This window comes from Hippoglossus stenolepis, chromosome 5, assembly GCF_022539355.2.
Source record: "Hippoglossus stenolepis isolate QCI-W04-F060 chromosome 5, HSTE1.2, whole genome shotgun sequence".
Lineage (NCBI taxonomy): Eukaryota > Metazoa > Chordata > Actinopteri > Pleuronectiformes > Pleuronectidae > Hippoglossus > Hippoglossus stenolepis.
The window spans coordinates 10,077,521-10,101,501 of record NC_061487.1 but is presented as its reverse complement, the minus strand read 5'-3'; the positions used below and the strand labels follow the sequence as shown (position 1 = coordinate 10,101,501).

Here is a 23,981-nt window from a genome sequence, read left to right as displayed (position 1 = left end):
CAGAGTGGCCTGGTTCAAGGGATTTGTTGGAAGGTCACAATCCAGAGGGTCTTTATGGAGGTGGGGTTGGGGGGGGGGGGGGTGCGGTGTTTCAGCTTTCTTTCTTTCACAGTGAGACCGTTACACCCCCCCCCCCCGCCGACCCAATTCTAATTCATGAAACAGACACGTCGGTTTTCTGGAGCTTGACTTCAGTTTTGTGGCAGTTTTGACTTGTAAAGTATATGAGCAAATTATATTTTTCCAAATGTGCTGCTCCTGGTCACAAATGTGATGTGGCAGCTCATCACCGCCAGGTCCCCGTTTAACACAAACATGTCGGATTCCTCTCTGCGAATATCAAACCTGCATCCTGTAACGTGAGTTTGATATTTGGCAGTAAAATTGAATTTAAAATACACTTTAAAAACATAGTGAAGTCATGCCTTCACTATCTTTTTCTCTCTCGGCCTGAAGCTTTATTTCATCTTGGTTAGATTATTGTATTTCATTGTATTCGGGGTTGAGCCAAAAGAGAAATCTCACACCTTGGTACAAAATGCAGCTGCTTGGCTCTTACGAGGCAAGTAGATGAGACCAAGTTAGTTCTTTTTTAGCGTCTCTTCATTGGTTACCAGTCAGTTTTAAGATTTTGCCTTTGAATCCCTTTTAAAGCACTTAATGCTTTAGCTCCCAGTTATATTGCCTACTTCCTGCTGGTATGAGCCATAGTGCAGCCTCAGATCCTCAGGCAGGGCTCTGTCACTTTCTATTGTTTTCACTCCTGAAAGTCCAGACCATGGTTCATATCTTTGTTTTTGTCAGTTTATGTTTCACATTGCAATTCAGGCACAATAAAGAATTTTATGTGACATCCTCTCATCATCACCTCCGTGGGCTGTATCTATCTATACTTGACATTTATTGTGTTTTAGAAGGTGTTTATCTGATCAATTCTTTCTTTAACACCTTTTATTTTGGTTTGGACTAAACTGATGAGTCCGAAGGCCCGGACCAAACTAGGTATGTGTGAAAACACCCTTCAACCCTAAAGGTTACCAAGCTATTCCAGTCAAATGTTTCCTTAAAGTCTGTTGCATGTGCCCTGAGAGGAAATGTTCTACGCTGACAATAATCTATTTATACAAACTGTTTTCACACCAGGTAAAATAGAAATCCTTACAGCTGGTATTATTCAGTTTTTAGTTGCAGCAAAAGTCCAACATCCAGAGTCAGAGTCACACTTGCAAACATCCACAAGTGGGGAAAAAAGACAAAATAGGAGGAAAAAAAGAAGGGAGCTCATTAACGAACTGTATTTCTTCCTTCTGTCTGCAGTTTCCCGCTGCTCTCTGACTGTACAGCCACAGGTCACTGCTCAGATTGTACTCTGTTTATTCTGAAGGGCCCATTCTGTCTCTTCACATCAGAATCAAATGTGTTTGTTAATTTAGAAGTGTGGAGCATCTGATTTAAAATCTCCTGACATGAGAAGTAAAACTTTTAGTCCACAACAGTTCAGACGGTGTGGAGGCTCACTCATGGGGCTTGTTAATGATTATTATTAAACCAGTTGGATTCAAAAGATTGCTTACATTAAATTACATCAGGGAACTTGATGATTTTATTCTCAAAGTTTGCTATGGGGGAGCTGGACCAAGACGTGAAGGGGCTAAGAAAATAATAATTTTCAGAGTTACTTTAAAAGGAAGTTCTCTTTTTCCTTATAAAAGCACATATGGCAGACAGAACATTCGATACAGATTTTGTTTTTAATTGAATTTGGCCAAAGAATATTCAACAAACTATTCGTGAACACTTGGAAATAACAAAAACATATTTCACTACCGGGTAGCACCCATGCAGCCACAATTAGAAACAAAAACACAGAAAAGAAAGTTTATTTATGCCATGTGCAAGACGACTGTGCAATTGTAGTAAAGTTTCAGGAAAAAATCTATTTCCAAAGTGCAGCCACAATGACAACTGTGCGCAACGCTTTTAAAAATACCGGTAAACTGGTTATCGTCACAAGTATACTTCTTTTGTAACAAGAAAACTTTCACCGCTGACTGTATGCGAGTGCACTGTGATGCTTTTGATCGTCAACCTCAGATGTAAATGAAAAATATTCACAGCGCAGCCACAAGGAGAAGTGCATTACACAGGAGAAACTAGAATGGAGAGTGCACCTCCACCAAGGCCCAGCAGTCCCCTTATGACACCACATCTAAATTCACTAGATCCTGATTTTTATTTGGACCTGCACCAAGTTTCACACACTCATAAATACCAGTCCTCTAAATAAGCCAGACTTTTTTTTGAATAAAGATCCATGAACTATTCTCTGAGAAATTAATGAAAATGTTGAAAAACACCTCACAATGTTAAAGAAAGTGAAGCAAATTCCTGGATCTACATTTCTTCCCATACTGTATCCCTCCACCAAGTATTCTAGTAATGCGTCCAATAATTGTTGCGTAACCCTGCTTATATTCATTGAAACCAACTATGGCCCGAGGTGAAACGTGACCTTCTTGACAGAGCTAATAAAAGTGCTCCATAACAAAGCCGCCGTAACAAACTAGTCACATGTGTAACTTCATGGTGACTGCTCCACTTTCCTGTTGTGGTGGAAAATTTCTGCCTTTGACTGGCCCCGTGTTTGAAGTAGGTAAAAGGTGTGTACACAAAGATTACACAATATGTCAACACTGTGATGGCCAGTGTGTTGTCTGTGATCGGACCAAACTCGTATACCCTCTCTGGCCAAACAAGACACACAGAGTTCAGAGTAATTCATATCAAAGTCTGACAGACGGTTTGCTGCTGTGTTCTCAGGCAGCACAGATGTAATGTTACAGCTCCAGAATACACAATGAAGAATTATCATTATAACTAAATAAGAAAGTTCAGCCAATATTGTATTGTGTTTTAATCATTGAAATGTAGTAGTGAACATGAAGTATTTTCTTAAAAATGCTGCCCACTTGGCTGACAAAAAAAAATCTATGTTTTCTTTTGACATCTTGACAAGAGTATTGCAAGTAAACATTTTTACAGGTAACGTCAATAAGCAAATCTCAAGCCATCAAAGTACTGAAGCCATAAAATACTTAATAATTATTGAAATGACTGGACTGATTTATTTTGTGTACATACAAGCCATAGACTGTTTAGAAAAATAGACAATATGACTGCCCCTAAAAGTGAAGGCGTTGTGTCTCGATAGCCACCTGGTGGCTGGCTGCAAGGTTGGTTTCAATCAGTTATGAAATGCTACAGAAACTGTGTGAAAGGTAATGATTGACAGCTGAGACTGACTCCTGATTGGTTGAGCTTGTCTACCGAAAAGGATAATCTACCGCAGCTCCACCCCCCCACTGCACAGACTCTGGCTCCAGATGCACAAGATGGCGCTGTTCTGGGATATCGTAGTTTAACTTTTGGATAGGAGGAGGAAGTGGAGATGCGTCGCCCATTTTTATTTACAGTCTTGATTTTTGGTTAATTTGATTGTGGCAGTGGCTCAGGAGACAGAGTGGGTTGATCACTCAACAGAAAGTGGGCAGTTCGATCCCCCTTTTTCTCCTTGGGCAAGCTACTGAAACCCAAATTGCCTTGTGCTGCACATAGATGCACTGAATGAGGAGGGTGGCAAAACTGTACTGTAAAGTGCTTGGAGTGGTCATCAAGACTATAAATGCAGACTTAATCATTTATTTGATGCTATACAAATGGGGTGAAATGTAATAATTGAGACTTACTTGTGATTGGTTCGAGCACATGTAGCAAAGTCTCCTCAGAAGCTCCAGAAGGGGGCCGAATCATGTCAAAGATGATTGACCTCACCTCCAAGCAGCATATTTGCCCATTGAATTAGTTAAAGTGAGAGTTGTTCTTTTTTAAATCTTTACTTTATATATTTGCGTAAACAACCTGTTCGGCCTCCGGCTCCTCTCTCTAATATATCCATGTAATATAACACAGCGGATGTGCCTTAACATATAGGTGTACAGGTGATAAATATGCTTCATACATAAAGGGATCTGTAGACCAGGGATGGCACACAATGTGAAAACAAAGGTTGTCCATGTTGTGTTTTTAGTACAAATCAACACTACAAGCAGCACAGAGGGGATCAGACACTGTAAAGTGGATGTTAACAGTTATAATTTGCCTGTTTCAGCAAACCAGAGAAGCAGCAATGTTCATGTGTTCCTGCACTTATTCTATATTTGAGCACATTCAATTAAAATGGTCTTAGTTTGAGATGAAACTTTATTTATAGCGCTGCTTCATCAGTACAATTCAAATCAGTTAAACTGACAATGAGCTCACTTTCAGTTTAACCCAAGTTTCTTATGAGGCTCATATCAAACTAATAAGCAACACATATACAGTCTGACATTCCACATGTATATTCCAGTAGAGAGTCTTCACTTAATTTGTATTTTTTACTCTTGTCTTATTCATTCACTTTGAACGGTGCCCTCTAGTGTTCAGTATGAAAACATACCAGCGGAATCCTTCAACAGCAAAACACGCAGTCATTGTTTTTCTTGTAATTATTGGTGTAAAAAGTGAGAAAAACTTTAATATTCTTCATGGAATGGGTACTCTGGATGGTCGCTCCACCTGCGTCAACATAAAAAGCATTTCACTTTTATTGCATTACACAGCAGATAACAAGATATGACCCATTGGTTATGAATTAACCTAAAAACTACTTACATCAGCAGCTCCACAAAACGAATGTTTTTGTTCAGTGCTTCAATGGCTTTCATTTCGTCCTCCGTGAGTGAGAAATCAAATATCTGTATACCAAGAGAGGAATATTTAGTGAGAATCGTATATTTATAAATAAGTATATTTAAGAATCCTAGCAACTAACATTTTACTGTCTGTAACAAACCCACTGGTATGATTTTATATATATAAACTCACCTGGAAGTTGTGTTCGATCCTCTCGGGACTGAAGCTCTTGGGGATCACCACCACTCCTCTCTGGACATTGAAGCGCAGAGCCACCTGAGCAGTACTCTTCTTGTACTTTGTGCCAATGGAGACAAGCAGCTCGTCCTCCAGCAGAGGGGGACATTCCACATTCACCCTGAAACCAGAGAAAAGGAAAATACCAATGATGCCAGGTTTTTATTCTCAGCATCTCTAATGTGTTGATGGTTTATGATAATGTTGTCATTTCACACATAGGCTGATAAGTTCGTAACTAAGGGGGATCAGACCTTTGCCATCAGGACCTCGAGGCTCTTGAGATTAGACTTGCCAGCACTTTGCCTGTTTTCATATTATTGCTCAAAACATATTTTATAGGGTTGACTTTTAATGCCTGATTTTAATTTTAACTTATCTTTCCTATTTAGAGTTCTGTCTTGTTTTGTTGTGTTGATTTATTCAAGCCCTTAGTAACATTGTTTAGATTTTATTGTTATATATTCATCATAAATTGCAAATGGGATTGTTGTTGTTTTTATTTATATTTGGACTTTGATAAGTGATGATCTCCTCTGCAAATCAATTGTTGGTTTCTTCAATGACAACAGTTGTGTTAGGATTTTCTCTCTTCAATGTTGTCATTGAACACTAATTCAATCACTAACGTTTCCCCTTCCATTGTCTTTGTGTAAGAGAGAAGTGACACACGATCAGGTGTCACATGTTTGTCTAAAAACACAGTTTCAGAGGTTTTTTTAATTCCTGGAGGAACAAAACATTAGAAAAATAACAGCTGTCAGCAGCTCAGTCTAAAAGGATCATCCTGGTAGTGGAAGGGTGAAGCCAGCAGTACAGTACATACCAGGAGGCATCTCTGGAGGAGCCGATTGGGCAGTAACCAACAATCACAATGTCCTTCTGACGACAGAACTCCAGGAGCTTTGGCTGTGTGAAATATGGATGACACTCGACCTACAGGTAAGCAAGAAGAACATACATCATTTCAAAGGATAACGGCTCTAAAGGGTCAAACATTACATTAGCACTGTTACCAGGCAAAAAATAAAATGGAGTGGAAATGAAAAGATCCACAGCTTTTTAAACAATTTAGAAAGGAAAATGTATTTTAACATTGCCTCTGACTGTTTTGTGCAATGAAGGAGCATCATCTGTCTGTGGAGTATTAAATCTCCAGGACATAAATCTCTCGCAGACTGTAAATCGTACCTTACTAAACACAAACTTATGTCTGATGTCAGTGGGAGTGTAACAGACAGGAGGGGGCTCACCTGGTTGGATACAGGTTTGTGTTTGAGGCCAGGTTTACTCAGCAGCAGCTCCAGTTGTCTGCGGTTGAAGTTGGAGACTCCCAGAGACTTGACCAGTCCTGCGTCTTTACAAGCCTCTAAAGCCTGGTGAGAAGAATAAATTCAAATCTCTGGCTACAGATTTAACGACACTGTGTAGGGTAAAAAATAAATAAATAAATAAATAAAACTCTTTGACTGGGTTCTGATGCTGAAGCACAAAATCCCAGGCATCAGCGTGCTGCGTGCAAATTCAAAGGAACATCACATGACACTTTCAATGTGGTTTGACATGATTCCTAATTTTATTGTTATTATTTTCAGATTTTTGTATTATCAGACACATGATCCACAGTACAAACCACTAAAATTCACAGAAAAATCTAACAGTTAAAAAAAGGCTGTTGAATAATATGGAGCACACCCTGAGGGATCAAATGAAGTTTAACTGGCCTGACAGTTTATTACCTCTAGTTGAATCTAATGGAATCAAATGCAGGATCAATGCAATTAATCATTAAAGCAGTTGCCACGTTATTGTAGCATTGATTATTTACTATTATTATTATTATTATCTACTTTGAATTCCTTGTTTATATATGTATTTATATATTTTTCATCCTATTTCACTGTGTATTCTTTGACTCAGCTTTCACTGTTCATTCCATATATTTTCCATTATTTATAGTCTTTATTCGTGCTGTGTTCGGCATCTACAGCCTTGCTCCACAACAAATTTCATTGTACTTGTAAGGTGACTTTAAAGATATCTTGAATCTCACAAATGTGTCAAGAAATTTGCCAACATGTCAAGAAAATATCATTTCTAAACATTTATGAGATGAGCAATATCATTAAATAGCAGGATCATTCATTGTGAACTCACCTCCCATGTCGCGCAGAGGTCTGTGTGGTGGTAGATGTATTTTCCATCCTTGTCTTTTGGATAAAACTCATTTCCAGGCTAGAATTCAAGCACAATAAATTCTTGTTAATTTAATATAAAGGTTCCTGAGGAACTGCGTTGACCTGATCTGGTCATGATCAGTGCAAAGGAGTGATAGACTACAACTTGAATATTTTTGTTGATTTTACTACTCATAGAAATATTATACTGTGAACAAAACAACCTGAAACAACCTGTTCCGGTCACTGGCTCCAATGACGTTTTAATAAAGTTGCCTTTACATCTTATTGTACAATAATAAATGTTAGATTATATATGATCATTCAGATGTTTCATCAAATTTGTATTGACATCCTCTGTAGTTCTCTTCCTTGTTTTAATTCAAATAGATTTCAGTCAGCAAAACTGAAGTATCTTCGATTTTTACATAATCCTGTTCGAGAAAGGAAAATTATAAGAACAACTTTTCAAGTTAACACAACCTTTGAGTGTTTGCAAGGAAACTTTCAGACTGAAACGTTCGGCTGATAAGATAAGTTCCATTCACAGTGTATGTGTATTATGTAGAAACCTTGAAAGCCATAGGAAGCTCAACAATGTAGAGATCCACATAGTCTAACTTCAAGGCTTTCAGCGTCCTCTCCAAGGCCGGTCTCACCAACTCTGGTGGATGGAAGGTATTCCAGAGCTGAGGAAGACAATACACATTAACTGCAGCAGAGCACACAACTCTGCTGTGCTCGGTTACCTGGTTCAAAGTCCTTAGGCTCCGTAGCATTGTGAAATCTTACATGAAATAAAAAAAATGCTCAAATCCGACTCAGACAAATGAGACACCTGTCTGACACCTGTCAGAACTTATTACCTTCCCACAGTAAAAGATGTCCTCTCTTTTAACGGTACCATCGGCAATCTTCTCTCTTATGGCTTGACCCACTTCGTGCTCATTGTAATACACCAGTGCCCCATCAAAGTGCCTGTAACCCACATCTATGGCCAGCTTCACACACTCTAGTGCAGTGCCTTTGGCTGTCTGAAGGAAATCCACAGAAATTGTAAATATTATCTGACCTAGTTTGGATTGAGACATGCTGCAATTTGTGCATACAAGCATTCCTGTTCAAATGAAAATGTTAATGTTTGTCCAGCAATGAACACTGACACTACTTAATTGTTACAAGTTATTCAGGTGCTAAATCACATAAACATTATAAGCGTACGGTCTCCTTCTTACCGTTCGAGGGTCTCCATAGGTGCCCAGTCCCAGCAGAGGAATGCGGTTTCCATCACTGAGAGGGATACTGTGGTTCTCTGCAGCCAGATCCATTACAGGTTAACTGAACAGCTCTCTGGCCTATTGAGTAGATAATGTAGTTCATGACTATGTACTTTGAACCTTGAAGCTTATAATTACAGAATTGATTCAATCTATGACAGTACAGGGGGTTCAAGTGCATGTGCTCAAGGGTCGCTCTCATGCAAAATAGATTCAGAGTGAGAGGTACACTGACTAAAGAGTGAAAGATAAGTTCTTGCGTGAGAGAGAGAGTACTGCATTGCATGCAACTTAAACTATGAAGTTTGACCGTCTGCATGGATGGTAAAAACCTTATGGACAATAGCATGATAGCATGATAGCACAAGCACACGAGTGGGCATGCACCAAATAGAGCTGCAGATAGCGCTGCACACAGCTATACAATGCAGCAATGGAGCAAAACACCCGGTTAGAGATCTCTTATGTCACTATGAGTTGTAAAAAAAAAGTTTAAAAACAAAATTTGGTCCATTATTGTTGGATACCGGAAGTAGCGATGCTAGTGGAAGTAGCAAAGCAGTTTGTAAACGCGGCTCCAGAGGAGGATATGAGAGGACATTGAGGCTAAAAACATGGTGTAAATGACACCGCTTCGAGTCGAATTTGAATGTCGGGGCTTATGGACACTTGGATGACACCACAGGAACAGTATGGAGGCATTTTATGTTTTTTTTCTGTCGTTTTTTTTACGTCTGAAGAAGAAGTCACCAGTTACCTCAATTGTATTGGTACGCTGTCCTTGAGATTCCAAAAGTGTTTTGTGGACTCAAACACTTCACCCCCCCTCCATTGGCATAGTGGTGAGTAGATAATGAATGAATTTTCATTTTTCTGCAAACTATCCCTTTAGGCATCTTTTTATATACAGAGGGTTACAGACTAAATGATGGATAGAACAATAGATATTATTTAAAAAATGGTTGAGTAGTGTAACAGTGATATGTCATGACAATTCCAATAAATGTGTGTTAAATGTAAATTGATATGTGCATGTAGATCGATTTCAATCATTAAAATGTCATTTTTAATAGATTAATTCATATAACTATTCGATGAATGAAAAGATTTGACAAATTTATTGTTTGAGAGCACATAATAGGGATGTTTTGGTAGCTGTGGGTCACAATCATCACCAGCACACTTGAGGTCATATAGATAATGAGTCATGTGAGTGTTATATACTAAAATAATGATGAATGAAATGATAAAGGACATAACCACAGTAACTGGGAGAGTAACAAACACAAACAGGAGCCATGTAGTTTGTCTTCCTCCTCCCTCCTCCCTATCAGCTCTCCTCCAATCAGAGGGCGCGCTCCTCTGAACACGCCCCTCTCGTGCCGCATCGGGCGCGTGCGGTGCAGTTTGAGCAAAATCTGCGGCGCGCGGGCGTGCGACAGCCTCACGCGGACGAAATTGTTGTGTGTGTCTCTCGTGAGGAGAAGATCCTCGATGAAGGCGATTCTCAGATAAGAAGCTCGATTACTGACCGCGCTGTGTTTGGAAACTGGCTCAGAGCGAAGAGGAGGAAGAGGAGGAGGAAGAAGAGGAAGAGACGCTCTCCTCGCGGGGATGGGAGGGAAATGATCCTCACCTGTGTGGGTTATTGTTTCACACACCGAGAGGAGCAGGATGGAGGTGCAGCAGAGGGGTGGACGCGGGGACAGAGACGGACAGTCCGGGGACGCTCCTGTCATCGCCGTGGGGAACGAGGCGGAGAGCGTTCCGGTGCACGAGGAGAAGTCCGCCGCGGTCGGTCCCAACCACCTGGACACGTGCCCCTCCTGCCGCCTGAACTTCCACAGCCGCGAGCCCAAACTTCTGCCGTGTCTCCACTCCTTCTGCAGGAGGTGTTTGCCCGCGCCCTCCCGGAGTCTGTCCCTGACGGAGCTGCCCAGCTCCCTGGCTGACAGCGCCACCAAGCCACGTGAGTCCCTTTGTTTACAAACATCTGCATGTCAGTGGACATCGAAGTCCAAAAAATGAAGTAAAATCTTCCTTTTAGATATCTGCTGTCATGTGTCAACACTGTTTTCTTAAAGCACATGCGTCCATTTTATTCCCTCACGTGTTGCTGTTTGGTTCCAGTGAACGTGATCCGCTGTCCGGTGTGCAGGCAGGAGTGCATGGAGGTGGATGTGGTGGAAAACGTGTTTGTGAAGGACTCGGCTGAGGCTCCCAGCAGCACCGTGGAGAGGAGCACCCAGGTCAGTGGCAGGGTGGAGGGTGGAGGGTGGCCCTGTTGCTTAGTTTCCTTTTAGGATGTTATTGACTGTCATGCTCCTACAAGATGAGCGAGGTCAGCTTGTTCCCACAGTGTTTGACCAGAGGAAATGTTGACAGCAGACTCGTGCCCAGGTTACATCCACATGACAGGAGGAGTACACATTCATTCTTGCAGATATAATTGATCAAACAATAGGTACAAATGGTTCCATCTCCTGTCACCTGCCTGTCATCTCTCCGTAGCTCTGCATGACCTGCGAGGACAACACCGAAGCTGCTGGGTTTTGCGTGGACTGTGTTGAGTACCTCTGTGGCACGTGTGTGGAAGCCCACCAGAGGGTCAAATTCACCAAGGACCACACCATCAGGCAGAAGGCAGAGGTATCACGAGGTATTCTAACAAGTGCTCTCATCTCTCTTGGAATACGTGATGGAAATCTGAAAATACAAGAGGCTGGAACACCAAATTTGTCTTTGTGTATTTTAATAGGGGCTTTCTGCAGAAAGGATCAACCCAGAGAGTCACAGGGATCTCAGAGTGTTGATGGAGAACAGTCAAATGCAAGGATCTTATATAGGAGAACTAAGGCTGTTTGTCTGAGCCAGTTCAGACCAGTTCTGTAGGCACAGTTTGAGACAGGAATCAAAACACAGAAAACTGATTTACGTATGTTTCCTTTGAAGATAAAGCAGACATAAATTCAGTTCTTTGGAGAGTAAATACGTGATAAAAAGGTCTTAAAGTGTTCAGGTCACACACAGTTCAGATCATAAACAGTTCAGGTCATAAAAGTATTTAGACAGGTCATAAAAGTATTTAGACAGGTGTGCAAAAACTTACTTTTCAACTACAGGTTTCAACCACACTTAGTTATTTTTCCACTACAGATACTTGGTGTTTCTACGTCAAAGAGCTATTATGTGCTGCAGATGTCTCTGGGTTTAGTTTAGATCATTTTTAATCAAATGCATTTGGCTTTACAACAATCTTTTACATTGATACACTGTCAGTTTTCTGAGAGCCCCCTTAAATTCTATGTTTGGCTGTGTACAGGAGACTGCCATGACACCATGGTGAGAAACAACGTGATGAGGCCCCACACCTCCAGTTGGGTTACTTTAGTTTACTACTGGGGGGGTTCCTTTTACCAGGGGTCCCCAAAGTCACGTGACACGTCCCTGCTCATAACTTCAGTTGTTATTGTTTTAAATGAACTCTAATCTCAACTACCAATCAAAAAAGTAAAAGTAAAATAATGCCCCCTTATAGTATCTTTATGCCACAAAAGTTCAATACACTTTTTCATTCATCTTACTCAGCTGAAATGTGTTTTTGTGTTAGTGTGAGCTAACACAAAAAGCACGTAATTAAGTGAGGGAGAATTAAATCAAAAGTAATTGAAAACATTGTAATATGTTGTTTGAAAAGAAGCACCAATGATTTGTTAACAATAGCTTCAAATATTATTGGCCCAAATGTTACTGGCGAGTGACCGGCATGATTATTTATATATTTTCTATACCCATAAATACATCTAATTCCCTTACAATTGCAAAGTGTACAGTATATCTTGAAATGCTGAACTCAAGCATAACCTTACTATGTTCCATTTAGGTCCTTGTCATTACATTACATTATGTAACTATCGGGTATTACCAAAAACTGTTGCTTTTTCAAACCAGTGTATAGTCCAAGCCCAAGTGCCCAGGCAGTGGAAGAAACAGACATCAGCTTGTTTTTAAATAAAGAGCCTTGTGTTGTTTCCCAGAGGTCCATGGAGTGTCGACACAGAGGCCGATGTTCTGTGACGTCCACAAACAAGAGCCGCTGAAGCTGTTCTGTGAGACCTGTGACCAGCTGACCTGTCGTGACTGCCAGCTCGTCAAGCACAAGGACCACAAGTACAGTCACAATATAATCAAATCTCATGTTTGCACACAGGCGGAGCACAATGTGATGATCATAAATACATCTGAAATTTGATTTTGCATAAACTATTCTTAAGTTCATACCATTATCATGACATTGATTTTTAATGAGATAAATGGATTAATTACAGTATCAGAGCACACTATTAATATCATGTATAATAATACTTATATTCATTATGTTTTATGCTTAAGTTACCAGTTCCTTGAAGATGCTTATAAAAACCACAAACAGCACATGGAGAGTATGACCCATCAGCTGCAGGAGAAAAGGAAACTGATTGAAGACGTGTCGAACTCCATTAACAATGGGTATGTATCTCCACATACCTCAGGATTACGTAACCAAAACTGAAGACGCTCATCATTTAGAGAACTGCTTGAAAGATGCATTTTGTTCTGTAGCTTGACCCCATGAATGAAGCTGCCACAGACAGCGGCTGCTTGATTGACAGCTGGTATTGACAGACTTGAGTCTCTGGCAGGTGCCACAAACAGAAGTGGCAAAACTAGCCAATTTAGGCCTTTTAAATTTCTAAAGGAAACCCTGAAGCTTCAGATAACGTTCCATAAACAGCGAAAAGAAAGTGGCAGCCACTATATATGTCTCTGGCAGCTGCCACAAGCAGATGTAGCTGCCACAGCAACTTGATTGACAGCTTCCGGAGAGATTGACAACTAGCTGCGGCAGCTGCCACAAGCGCTGGAGGGTAGTTAGCCACTGCCACAATTTGAGCCAGCCCCAGCTGAATGAAGAAGAACAGCTGGTAATTTATTGTGATGTTTAGGGTTTAGGGATTAATGCTGCATATTATTTGTGATCAGTTGTGATGTATGTTTTGCAGACTTCTTCAGGTTGATCAGAATCGTTCATCTGTTCATGATGAAATAAAGAAGTCCATCTGCAGTTTGATTCTCGAGATAAACAAAAAGGGAAAGATGCTAATGAATCAACTCGAGGTACGATAAAAGCTTTTTATTGTCTAATACATCGTAGATATAACAGAACAGTGTAATCTGTCAGTTTTAGACCTGTAGCTTTCTCTGCTGTTGTTTCCAGAGGAGCATTACTTGCTCTCTAGCTCAGTTGACTGTCTTACCCCGAGGCCCAGAGCACATCCCCTCAAGCTGTTTGAACACTGCACATATTCATTAATTCATGTTTTCCAGGCTGTAACAAAGGATCATGAGAGCGGCTTGCGGAAACAACAGGAGGACATTGGCTATCTGTCCCGACACTTGGATCATGTCATCGACTTCACCAAATGGGCCACAGTCAAGAATGGGGGCACGGCCCTTCTGTACTGTAAACGTCTGGTAACGGCTGCCTGATCATTTATCCAGCCAGCAGCATCTCATCTTGTTTTCCCCAAAGTGAAACTCAGCTCAGCTCTGAGAGTCTGTTCGGAGTCTATCTTTGCATGCGGAGAAAAGGGAACATATGCCTTTCGTAACACACAAGTGTCCTACTCTAAAAAATTATTAATAACTTCCCTTCTGTCACAGATTCTGTTTCAGATTGGAAACCTCCTGCGGGCAAAATGCAGTACCTCATTTATTCCACAGAGCACTGTGCGTTTCCAATGCCGATCCTCCTACTGGGCCTCAAATATGGATCTGGGTAAGATGCAGATGTATATTATGTGAATGATATGATATGTTGGTATGTGAATATATGTTTTAAAAGTTTGTTATTCCTCAACCACATTAACTATTTCTGAACAGTTTTAAGAATAGTCTATATCTTTCTTCTGATTGTCTGTTGAAAGTCTCTTTTTTATTCAACTGTCATAGTCAATTAAATGGACAACTGAAGATTACATTTGCTTTGTATCTGGAGGATAGACTATACAAAAATGGACTTTGGGTCTGGAAAGTGAAGCCAATGCACAAGTGGCTGAAGCCAGTATTCCCTCAAATGACCAGCAGAGGGCGGCTCCATGGTGCAGGAGTTAATGGTCTCAGTAAATTGTTTCAAGTCAGCATGATGTTCATTTTGTAAATTATAGAGAAAATTTATGTGATTGATAGCTAGTACTGTTAAATGGGTTCAGGTCATAGGTGTAGGTGGGCATGCTGTGTCCTCAAACTCTCAGACAGTCCCTCCCCTCACTTCTCCAAATAAGTTTACTTCTGGTTAAAAAAAAGAGAGAACAAGATGGTGCCGTCAAAATGCCAACCTCAAGGCTTATAAACAGCAGCTCACAAACCAGTGGGTGATGCCACATGATCTACAGACTGGAAAGTGGTTTTCCATCAGAAACCAGTCCCCTTTGTATTTCCCGAATGGAATAAGTCTAAATTATTTCCATCACTGCCACTTTTCTTCATGCAAAGTCTCACCACTTCCCACAGATTGTGGTTCTCTGTCGTCATTTGGATGAGGGACGCTGAATTGAAGAGAAAGCTCAGAAAGAATGTCAGACAATTACAGCAGCTGTAACTAATTTAAGTCTGACAATTGTGTCTGAAACGAGAGCTAAATCCATTATTCAGTTATATTATATGTATGTATATTTATATATATATATATACATATCTTTGCATGTTAAATACGCCACGTGAACACATCTTATTGGGTACACTTGAAAATCATTTTCATCAGAACAATTGATAACATGATTCATGGCTAAATAGATTAAAAACATATCATTATCCTTATTTTACTCCTCACTCAATACTACTCAAAAATTTCCTAAACTTTTTTTATGTTACTTTTCAAACCTTTACTTTCCCAGAGTTCTCTGGATGGGTTTTGTAGGTTCATCCCTACTTGTTATGCTTATCCAGTCTGTGTGTGTGTGTCCCCTCAGGCTCTTTAGTGATAGAGAGTGTACCAGGCCACCAGCTGGTTGGTTTTCAGGGCATCCCTCATCAGCAGTCCCACCCTGGGCAAGGCCCCTCAGGCTCGCCCCGCGGCTTTGCCCCGGGAGGTCCCCTCAACACCCTTGCTCAGCTCCAGATGCAGGTGGACAAGCTGAACCCGCAGGCCCACTGGCAGCCGCAGCCACCTCCTCCACCGTGGACGTGGTACCAGAGTGTACGTCTACAACGAACACTCCCAGGCACCCTGCAAGGAGGCTCTCCCTCCCACAGTATGCCACCTCCACCGGGCCGAAGGTTCACGGTGCCGCCTCCAAACCACAACAGCCCAACTGGCACCTTACTGAGCCCTGGGTTCACACCCCAGGTTGGTCTGCCTTTCCGTGCTTGTGTCCATTTGACAGACAAGCCCCATTAACAGGCACTGACAGCGGATTGCGATGTCCTGAATAGAGCTGACAGCCTTCACATCCCAGGCAATTTATGTCGTTCCTTGTCATGATGGATTTAAGTCTAGGATGGGCTTGTGACGTGAAATCATGATATAAAACTGCTCAATCTGCAGCAAAAAGGCAGCCAACATGTGTCGTGATGTGATGAAGGACAAACCAAAGTTTCCATGAGAGAGGAGTTGATAATATCTCATCATCCAAGTTGTTTAGTCTAGTTCACCGGGTGTTTTGGTTCCAACTCCGAACTATAGGCTCATTCACAGGACAATACTGGCTTGTGAAGTGCACACATAAGTTGTGTCATGCTGATGTGAACAAGCTGCTACAGCTGCATAATGAGAACTCAAGTGTTCTCTGTGGTGAAGAAATAAGGCAGCATTCCTGAATGTTTGCGTTTCCTTAAATAGTGATGAGTATTTTTCCAAAGGGTTCCAATGGTGCTGCAGTGGGTTTTGAAATTGTGATGAGGCTAGCATTATATTTCACTTAAAGTAATGTATTTAGAAATGACATGTCAATATTTATACATCTCTGCTTTTGTTTTTGTAGGCTGTTATGTTATTATGTAATAGTGCAGCTCTAAGTGCAGATTAACTAAAATAACAAATTAGTGTTCATCTAATTTTATATCTAAACGTTTTAAATCTCTGCAAATTAATTTTCACACTGTTTTGAAATAACAAACAATAGGAACGTGGCATTTGCTGAGTCGTAGGTTACTCATAATTGTGCCCAAATTTCGCTTCCCTAAAAACACGCCCCTCCCTTTAAGGTGAACACCACCTTGTATAATGTTAACAATTATACCACCCCCAAAAAGATGAAGAAATGGAATAACCCCATAAGATCTGGATCCCTTCAATGAGCTGAAATTCCCTTTCCTACAAAATTATAAAGTAATACTTCTTTTAAAAGTAAAAAAAAAAGTTAATATCCAGTAATATAACTTGAGAGTCATTGAAGAATTTTTTCTGTCTCTCCCTCGTTCATCTGTAGCCTCTGAGGGGGGTGGAAAGCAGCTCCAACTACCAAGCCAAACCCATGGACCTATTTCCCCCCTCACCTTTGTACACCCATGGTGCACCACTGCCCATCAACGGCGGCGTGAGTTCATCTCAATCACGAGTAGGTGACAACCACGACTGACAAAACTGAATATTATTATGACATTATTTCTGCTGCGTACTAAATGACATGCCATGCTGTGTTTAGATTGAGCCCACATATCTGAACAGGACGAGCGATGCAGGTGGTCCAGTGTATGTGCTGAATCCAAACCATTCCCAGAACCTGCCACCGTCTTTGCCTCACAGAAATGGTATGTGTGTGTCAGACTCACGTGTGGTGGCATGCAGACTGCATGTGTTATGGTTTAACAAATAGTAACAAGCAAACATATTTTCAATTCTCTCCAGTGCAAGGACAACAGATTTCCCCAGGGTACACTGCTGCATCCCAAGTGGAGAAACCAGGGTAAGGAGACACACACACAAAAGCCCAGATTCTCTCTTTCTTTGGATTTGAACACTCCTGCTTCAATATGACCCCCGTCTCTTTGTCTTATTGGCCTCTCCAGAGAATTTGGCTTAATTGTAAGTGGCTCTGACTTTGCTCCCAAGGACTGTTTCCTGGGAGACTCCAGAAACACATCAGGCGCGTGGAGCAGTGGGCTCAGCTGTCAGGAAAAGACGAAGGTCGTCACCAGGGCCCATCATTGTCATCAAAGATGAGCCAGAGGATGACAACAGCTATGTAAGTAGATATTCATATTGATACCCATACCGCATCCCTCCTTTTAACTTTTGTGATAATCCGCTCAGTAGGTTTTGCTTAATCCGACCAATTAACAAACAAACACTGATGAAAACATAACCTCCTTGGCAGGGGTACACAGGAGCCTATTAATGACATGTTTGACGATTTTCAGAGATTGTTCCTGCTGTTTGTGGCTCCAGGTGCAGAACAACCAAAGAGCCAGCCTCCCTGACAGCACAGGTGAACACCCACAACTCAGTGCCCAGGGCGGAGGGAACAAGGCCACAGCTGTTCCTCAAAGCACAGAAGACAAACCCCACAGCCTCTCAAAGCCTTCGATCAGGCCGCTGGACCAGAGTAAGACTGACGTTCCACATCACGTCCGTTCGCCGGGAGGAGAGGAGCAGGAAGTCCACGATGAAACACGATTGGAAGACTCTAATGACGTCTCCTGTGCTGTGTGTCAGAGAGGAGGGGAGCTGCTGTGCTGCGACAAGTGTCCCAAAGTTTTTCACCTCGCTTGCCATGTTCCATCTCTCCTCCAATCTCCCAGGCAAGTTCGGCTGCAAGAAGTTTATCTACTGGTCGTCTCAGATGAAACACTCATAACTCATAAGTTTGTTTTTTATGCTTGTGTTTATTTCAGAATCAATGAATTGTGTTTGTCAAGTGAGAAAAGACCTTTCAGCTTGAGGCTGTTTTTGGCGACTTCATCTGACAGCAGCATTATTCACTTCACTAATGCGTGTCAGTTTTTAATGACTTTTATATTGAGTCCGTGGACTGTCTGCTTTCAGCGGGGGCTGGTTTTGCTCTTTCTGCCGTGACCTGTTGGTGCCTGAGATGGAGTACGACTGTGACAGCAAACCTGAGGCCAAAACACTGAAGACGGAGCCAGACTCTGAAGGTGGACTGCCCCCTGTGGACAAACGAGTCAGTACGTTTTTTAAATGATCACAGTCCATTTGATTACAATAGAGATTGTGGATTTTAATAAGTGAGAGTCATGCCACAAAAGTAAAAATTGAAGTTCGACATTTTCAAGTAAGTCAGACATATCATGTCATGTTGGTTTGTAGTTTCCCCTTTCCCCTCAAATATAGCTAAATACTTGAATTTTGTATATTCTTATACATTTTTTGGGGCTTGTTTGCGTGTGTGAGCGTTTGCACTTGTTTCAGCAACCTCTTGCTTCATCACTGAATAGACTCATTTGAAATCTAACCTCACTCAGTGGATAACCAGACAAACCCAACTCTTCCTTGTATATTGGTCTGAATTTGAACATGAATTCAATCAGGCACAGGGAAGCCGCTGTAACTAACTGGAGCTAACCACAGTTAGCATGCTCCAATATAAACAAACGCTCAAACATTTCTAAAGGGAATGAGATTCAGTTTGATGTTTTTAGTCTTTTCCATCAACTACTACAAGAATAACATTAAATGCTTATAGCACTGAAAATAATGTCAGGTTCACAAAATTTTAAGCATCTGAAAAATAAAGGAAGGAATAAAGGAAATATGAAAACTACTATATACAGTGTGAACTGAATATGACGCAATAGACTACAGATTAGACAGCTGTACGTGTTTTTCTGTGATTAGTTGACATATATTAAGTCAGATGCCTTTTTTTCTACCACTACAGAAGTGTGAGAGGCTGCTGCTGCGCTTGTTTTGCACTGACCCCAGTTCAAACTGTGGAGAGGCTGCCTCCCCCTCGGTGAGTCTGGAAGCATGCCTGACAGCAGATTATGGCACTACAGGATTAGTGTCACATGGAGTTATTGTAACTGTAATTCTAATGATGTGTAATGTGCAGTATTTACCAGTAAAGACAGAAAAAACTTTAATCACATAAAGATAGAGATTTGTTTTGCTGACATCGACAGAGCATGGACTATTTATTGCACTGAATGGATTAAAATGAACAATTATAGCCTATTAACTGTTCATTGCAATATTAAAAAAAACTTTGGCTCTGTTCATTGTAAACTTTAACAGAACAACATTGGGTACACACCCATAACCCTTTTTGCACAATGCTGACATGTAATAAACCTTATAAATACATATTCCCAGATATTAATCATTAATATAATCGTACTTCAACGTCTGCCCATAAAGTTTTATTCTTTTTTTTATCACTCCCTTTCTAAATACTGTAGGTATGTGCTAATAACAGGGTGACTATAAAGGGACCAATGAATCTGTCAACTGTGAAAGAACGACTGGGGGCTCAGCAGAGTGTGTGCTACCAAAGCAGTGCAGAGTTTATATCAGACGTCAGGCTCGTCATCGGGAATTGCAGAAACTTCAGTGAGGTACAGTGTTTGCGAAAAAAGCTACTTTTCTTCAGTATGTTATTCAAATCTCGACACCTGTGAATAAACATTTCTTCTTCTGGTTGTCAGGCTGTCACAGGGGGCAGGAGGCTGATGGAGCTGTTTGAAGAGCAGCTGACGATCATCTTTTCCGACCAAACCATCCCGGAAATCAAACTGGAGGTGATACCTGCCGCCCCACCAGACTCTCAAGTCTCATCTCCTCACAGCATTTCCCAGCCTGCAAAGCGCCAGCGCACATTTTCCCAGGATACGACAAACTGTCCCAGTGGAGAGGAGGGAGTCCTATAAGATAACAAATCGTCTCAAGGGTGTAATGTGTACAGTATTTGACAACACTGCCAGCACCAGCTAATATGTGGTGTATGAAAGTTCATTAAAACATTTATGACACTAATTGAAGCCACTAAATGATGAATTGTCTCAGAAAAGGATACAGGGCAGCACATTTTCTATATCCTGGACTTAACTGTGTTACAACTGTTGGATTAACACAGGGCTGGGGCTTCTAGCTGCAAGTACATACAATACAAGCAGCACATAGAGGTACTTACAGGGTATAGCTGACCTTCTATTATCATACCCTACCTTATCATAAGCCATAAGTTATGACACTGAGCTAATCAATGGGGTAATCAGGTCGGATGTGTTTTTTTCCCGGGCCCTCTGGTCCAACACCCTGCGTATCGTTTACATCGTAGAATCGACCCTGAGAGGATGCTGCTGATGAAGCAAATGAGAGGAAGAGGCTGCGGTACACGGAGATGGTATCAGAGGCAGAACAACACATTTGGAAAGCTGCAGGGGTTTTATTGCAACCTCCACTGATAAGCCCTGTGCCAGGCCATAAAATAAACTTTAGGGATCGCAGAACGCTGCAGCCAGGATCAGAGCAAAGACCCCAACTGGGGCCCAAGATGTTAGGGACACACACCCAGGTCTGATCAGCCTGTGGTGGGCCTGTCTTCGAAAAGAGGGCGTCTTGTGATTAAAGGCCGAAACACCCTATGACGCTAAGGTATACATCTGATGATATGTCCCTTAGGGGTATTTACCATCTTGTCCCATGTTGTTAAAAGTGGTCTGTGTGTAAATATAGCTGTGACCGGGAGGGAGGATGATGATTATTATGATCCGTGATGGTCACGGTTATCTAATGTGGAATTAAATGTGTTACCTTTCACCCCCACCCCTCAGGCTAATAAAGCTACTGCATAAAGAGAATCAAAGCAGTGTGATAAAAGCACAGGCTGTTTAAGATGTTACATTATTATACAGTATTGGTCTGATTTTTTTTGTTTTTTTTCAATGGAGCAGAACTGCAAATTTAATGTTTTAAAAGTGAATGTTATGTGTAATTTATTTATTAATTTGTATTAAAAAGATTTTGTCATATTGATCCAATTTTATTTTGAAAAGCTAAACAGGCTGTTTACATTTGTCCAACTTATAAGCAAATATGAAACTTAAACAACAAATGTTCTGCACTAAAAAATTTCAAAAAAACGAGAGAAGATAATATCTATGGAGTCCTACAAATGTTTTTCATATTTCATCAAAACAAGGCATTTACATCCTATTTCCTGGCATAATGTGCTACTTCCCCTCCACAATCATCCATTTCATGTGTTCAGTATATAGGTTTTAAACATGTTAGTTTATTCTATATATATTTTATTCAGTTAACATGTTTTCCTCTGCACTCTCAACATAATGAGCTGTTATAATATCCACAGCCAGAGCATTCAGCTAACAGCATAAACTTGCATTAAAGTCAGCTCAGAGGTGTTTACAGTGGACATTAAAATATGTCATCCCAGGTAATGATTGATATTAAAATATCCCTCACCATATGACTGCATATTAATGGAGTCTATCAATGTCCCACTGACGCATTATTAACCTCATTGCGACTCCTTCCCCCTTTAACAAGTGTCTGTGGTTGTGTTTAGTAACAGTGAAGAAGGCCTGTGGGCCCCTCAGTCTGCCGGGCTCTGGTAGTGGCTCTGGGCTGATTGACACAGATGTGGCGAGACAAGCTTTGTTGAGCTTCAAAGGAAGTGTGCACCACAGCCCCACCCCCACCCCCCACAACAAGATTAACACTGTTTGAATGCGACCTTGGTCAGTCCAATTTCCTCCACCTATGAGCTCGGAGGGGTCAGGCCATGCTGCTGTTTCTTGTTAAAGCTTATATGTAGATTGGAGGTGAAGAAGAGGAAAGGGGACGTTGGCCTCAGACGTCCCCTGTGCTGTAACCAGCCCTTCTGGTTCGGGCCTGGCACTGACCTAGCTCTCATTTCGGGCATTCTTTGCTCCTTATATGGCCTTTAGGAGCCTGTATCTGCATTACACTGAGGCAAGGATAAGATTAGCGACTGGCCAGCAGTTGTTTGGTGACGGTTAGGAGGTTGCTGCATCCTGGACTGATAGAATCTCATTCATGCTGTTATAGTAACAGCGTTCTCTTGACTCTCTCCACTACTATTTTACTACTATTAACTCTCCACTACTATTTTCATTGATTTTCGTAATGATATTAACGTTGATTTGCAGAGAATCAGCTAAAGTCTTATAAGCCATCACAATAAAAAACATGTCTGCTGCGAGGTTATTGTATTGTATGTTTTTGACTGTGATGGATTACACCAATAAATTCTCAGCAGGCTCATATTTACACCATAGTGGGAAGATTTCCAAATAGATTTATTAGGAAAAATTAAATCAGGGATACGTGTAATAAAAAAGAGAATTGTAATAAATCTAAATAAGGAAGATAATCACCATAGAATTCAGACCTTTACATTTCTGCAGTTCTGCTATTGTGTTATTGTGTCACATTCATGGAATAATGGAGACAAGTTGCTGCCTGGAAGTCACACAAACACCATTCCTACGCGTGTAATATACTTTTATGTAAATTTTCCAGCAAATCATGCAAAGCACTAGCGTCGTCGTTTAAAATATTCATCGTCTCTGTTGCCAGGTTCCTCTCATAGGACGTCTGTGGTGCGCTGAGGAGCAGAGAGAATGAGACGCAGCTCATCACACACTAGACTTTTATACAGCGCAGCCACCCATTTATAACTGCCATAGACTTGCGGGCTCCCCTGTATGCCTGTGGTGTCCCAATATCAAGTCCTTGGTGATGTTTCTAGACTGGCTAGACTGGTGGTGGAGACATATGGGTCTGATTAGACGATCATTTAACCTTCCTCTGTCACCATGCCCAGAAGTCAGGAGACTGATTGAATTTGCAGAGGGCCTTAGTTGGTACAAAATGTTTATAATACAGTCTAGCAATTATTTCTCCGCTCCTTGCCAATTCTGGTAGACGTGAAGCGTGGGTGTATGTGCATGTGTGGTTTGTTTATACCCAGCTCCTTTGCACAGTTCATTATCACCGTGGCTGACATCTGTGGCGCTGTTACAAAAGCTCTAATTCATTAACTTTGAGGGTAAATGCCCCACTTTTTATTTGGTGCAGCTGTAAAGTTTAATAACGACAGAGAAAAATGAGCTCAGTTGGAGGCCGAGAGCGACAAGTAATACAGCTGTGCAGATATCAGTGAGGATTAAATCTTAAGGATTAATGCAACAGCAAAGAGGCAGGTTCTGATTTCACTTATCATCGCCCTGAAGTCAAGTCAAGACAAGTCAGTTTTATTTATATAGCACATAAAATATCTCAGGAGCCAAAGTGCTTAACAATCCTGGCAAATAAAACAAGCATGGATAAGAGATAAGATATACAATGTTGTAAATATTGTATAAATATTTGAAGAAAGGAAAAACAAGATAAGTGAACACAGCATTCACAGAATCATAAGAATGACTTAAGGATGGAGTGACTCAAAAGAGACACTTAAATTAGATTTAAAATTATCGACAGTTGGACAAGACCTGATGCAGAGAGGGAGACTGTTCCAGAGTTCTTGGTGCAGCAACAGAGAAAGCCTGATTTTAGTTAAGGTGCAACAAA

At 41.1% G+C, this 23,981-nt stretch overlaps 2 protein-coding genes across 5 annotated transcripts; one reads left to right on the top strand and one right to left on the bottom strand.

Moving 5' to 3' along the window:
- Positions 1-4,246: 4,246 nt before the first annotated feature.
- Positions 4,247-10,376, bottom strand: LOC124851056 (aldo-keto reductase family 1 member D1-like). The gene is made up of 10 exons (XM_047340048.1): positions 10,062-10,376; positions 8,384-8,503; positions 8,015-8,182; positions 7,721-7,837; positions 7,129-7,206; positions 6,225-6,347; positions 5,798-5,907; positions 4,927-5,092; positions 4,714-4,796; positions 4,247-4,617 (listed from the first exon to the last, which is right to left on the bottom strand). The coding sequence occupies exons 2-10, from the start codon at positions 8,474-8,476 to the stop codon at positions 4,575-4,577; spliced, it is 981 nt and encodes a 326-aa protein (XP_047196004.1). The 5' UTR covers positions 8,477-8,503; positions 10,062-10,376; the 3' UTR covers positions 4,247-4,574.
- On the top strand, positions 9,817-21,392 carry LOC118109380 (transcription intermediary factor 1-alpha). Of its 4 annotated transcripts, none has more exons than XM_035156456.2 (18): positions 9,818-10,394; positions 10,556-10,674; positions 10,937-11,084; positions 12,463-12,595; positions 12,818-12,934; positions 13,468-13,582; positions 13,793-13,939; positions 14,129-14,243; positions 15,436-15,812; positions 16,894-17,022; positions 17,110-17,215; positions 17,313-17,370; positions 17,517-17,649; positions 17,853-18,205; positions 18,450-18,585; positions 19,303-19,377; positions 19,840-19,978; positions 20,069-20,209. In XM_035156456.2, exons 1-17 carry the CDS (start codon positions 10,100-10,102, stop codon positions 19,975-19,977), a joined length of 2,694 nt encoding a protein of 897 aa, XP_035012347.2. In that variant the 5' UTR covers positions 9,818-10,099; the 3' UTR covers position 19,978; positions 20,069-20,209. The 4 variants fall into 4 exon arrangements, 2 of the variants coding, with proteins under 2 accessions (XP_035012347.2, XP_035012346.2); XM_035156455.2 differs by having other exon boundaries at positions 9,819-10,394; positions 19,823-19,978; positions 20,069-21,392; XR_004696811.2 differs by lacking the exon at positions 20,069-20,209 and having other exon boundaries at positions 9,817-10,394; positions 18,450-18,589; positions 19,823-19,890.
- Positions 21,393-23,981: the final 2,589 nt, after the last annotated feature.

Bases quoted from the DNA above. Each gene is read 5' to 3' on its own strand.
- LOC124851056 (XM_047340048.1), bottom strand. From the start codon at position 8,476: ATGGATCTGGCTGCAGAGAACCACAGTATCCCTCTCAGTGATGGAAAC. The intron at 5,093-5,797 runs GTATGTACTGTA...CTCTGGTTTCAG, and splicing joins TCCTCCAGAGATGCCTCCTG to GGTGAATGTGGAATGTCCCC. The intron at 4,618-4,713 runs GTAAGTAGTTTT...ATGTTGACGCAG, and splicing joins CGTTTTGTGGAGCTGCTGAT to GTGGAGCGACCATCCAGAGT.
- LOC118109380 (XM_035156455.2), top strand. From the start codon at position 10,100: ATGGAGGTGCAGCAGAGGGGTGGACGCGGGGACAGAGACGGACAGTCC. The intron at 11,085-12,462 runs GTATTCTAACAA...GTTGTTTCCCAG, and splicing joins GAAGGCAGAGGTATCACGAG to AGGTCCATGGAGTGTCGACA. The intron at 14,244-15,435 runs GTAAGATGCAGA...GTGTCCCCTCAG, and splicing joins GGCCTCAAATATGGATCTGG to GCTCTTTAGTGATAGAGAGT.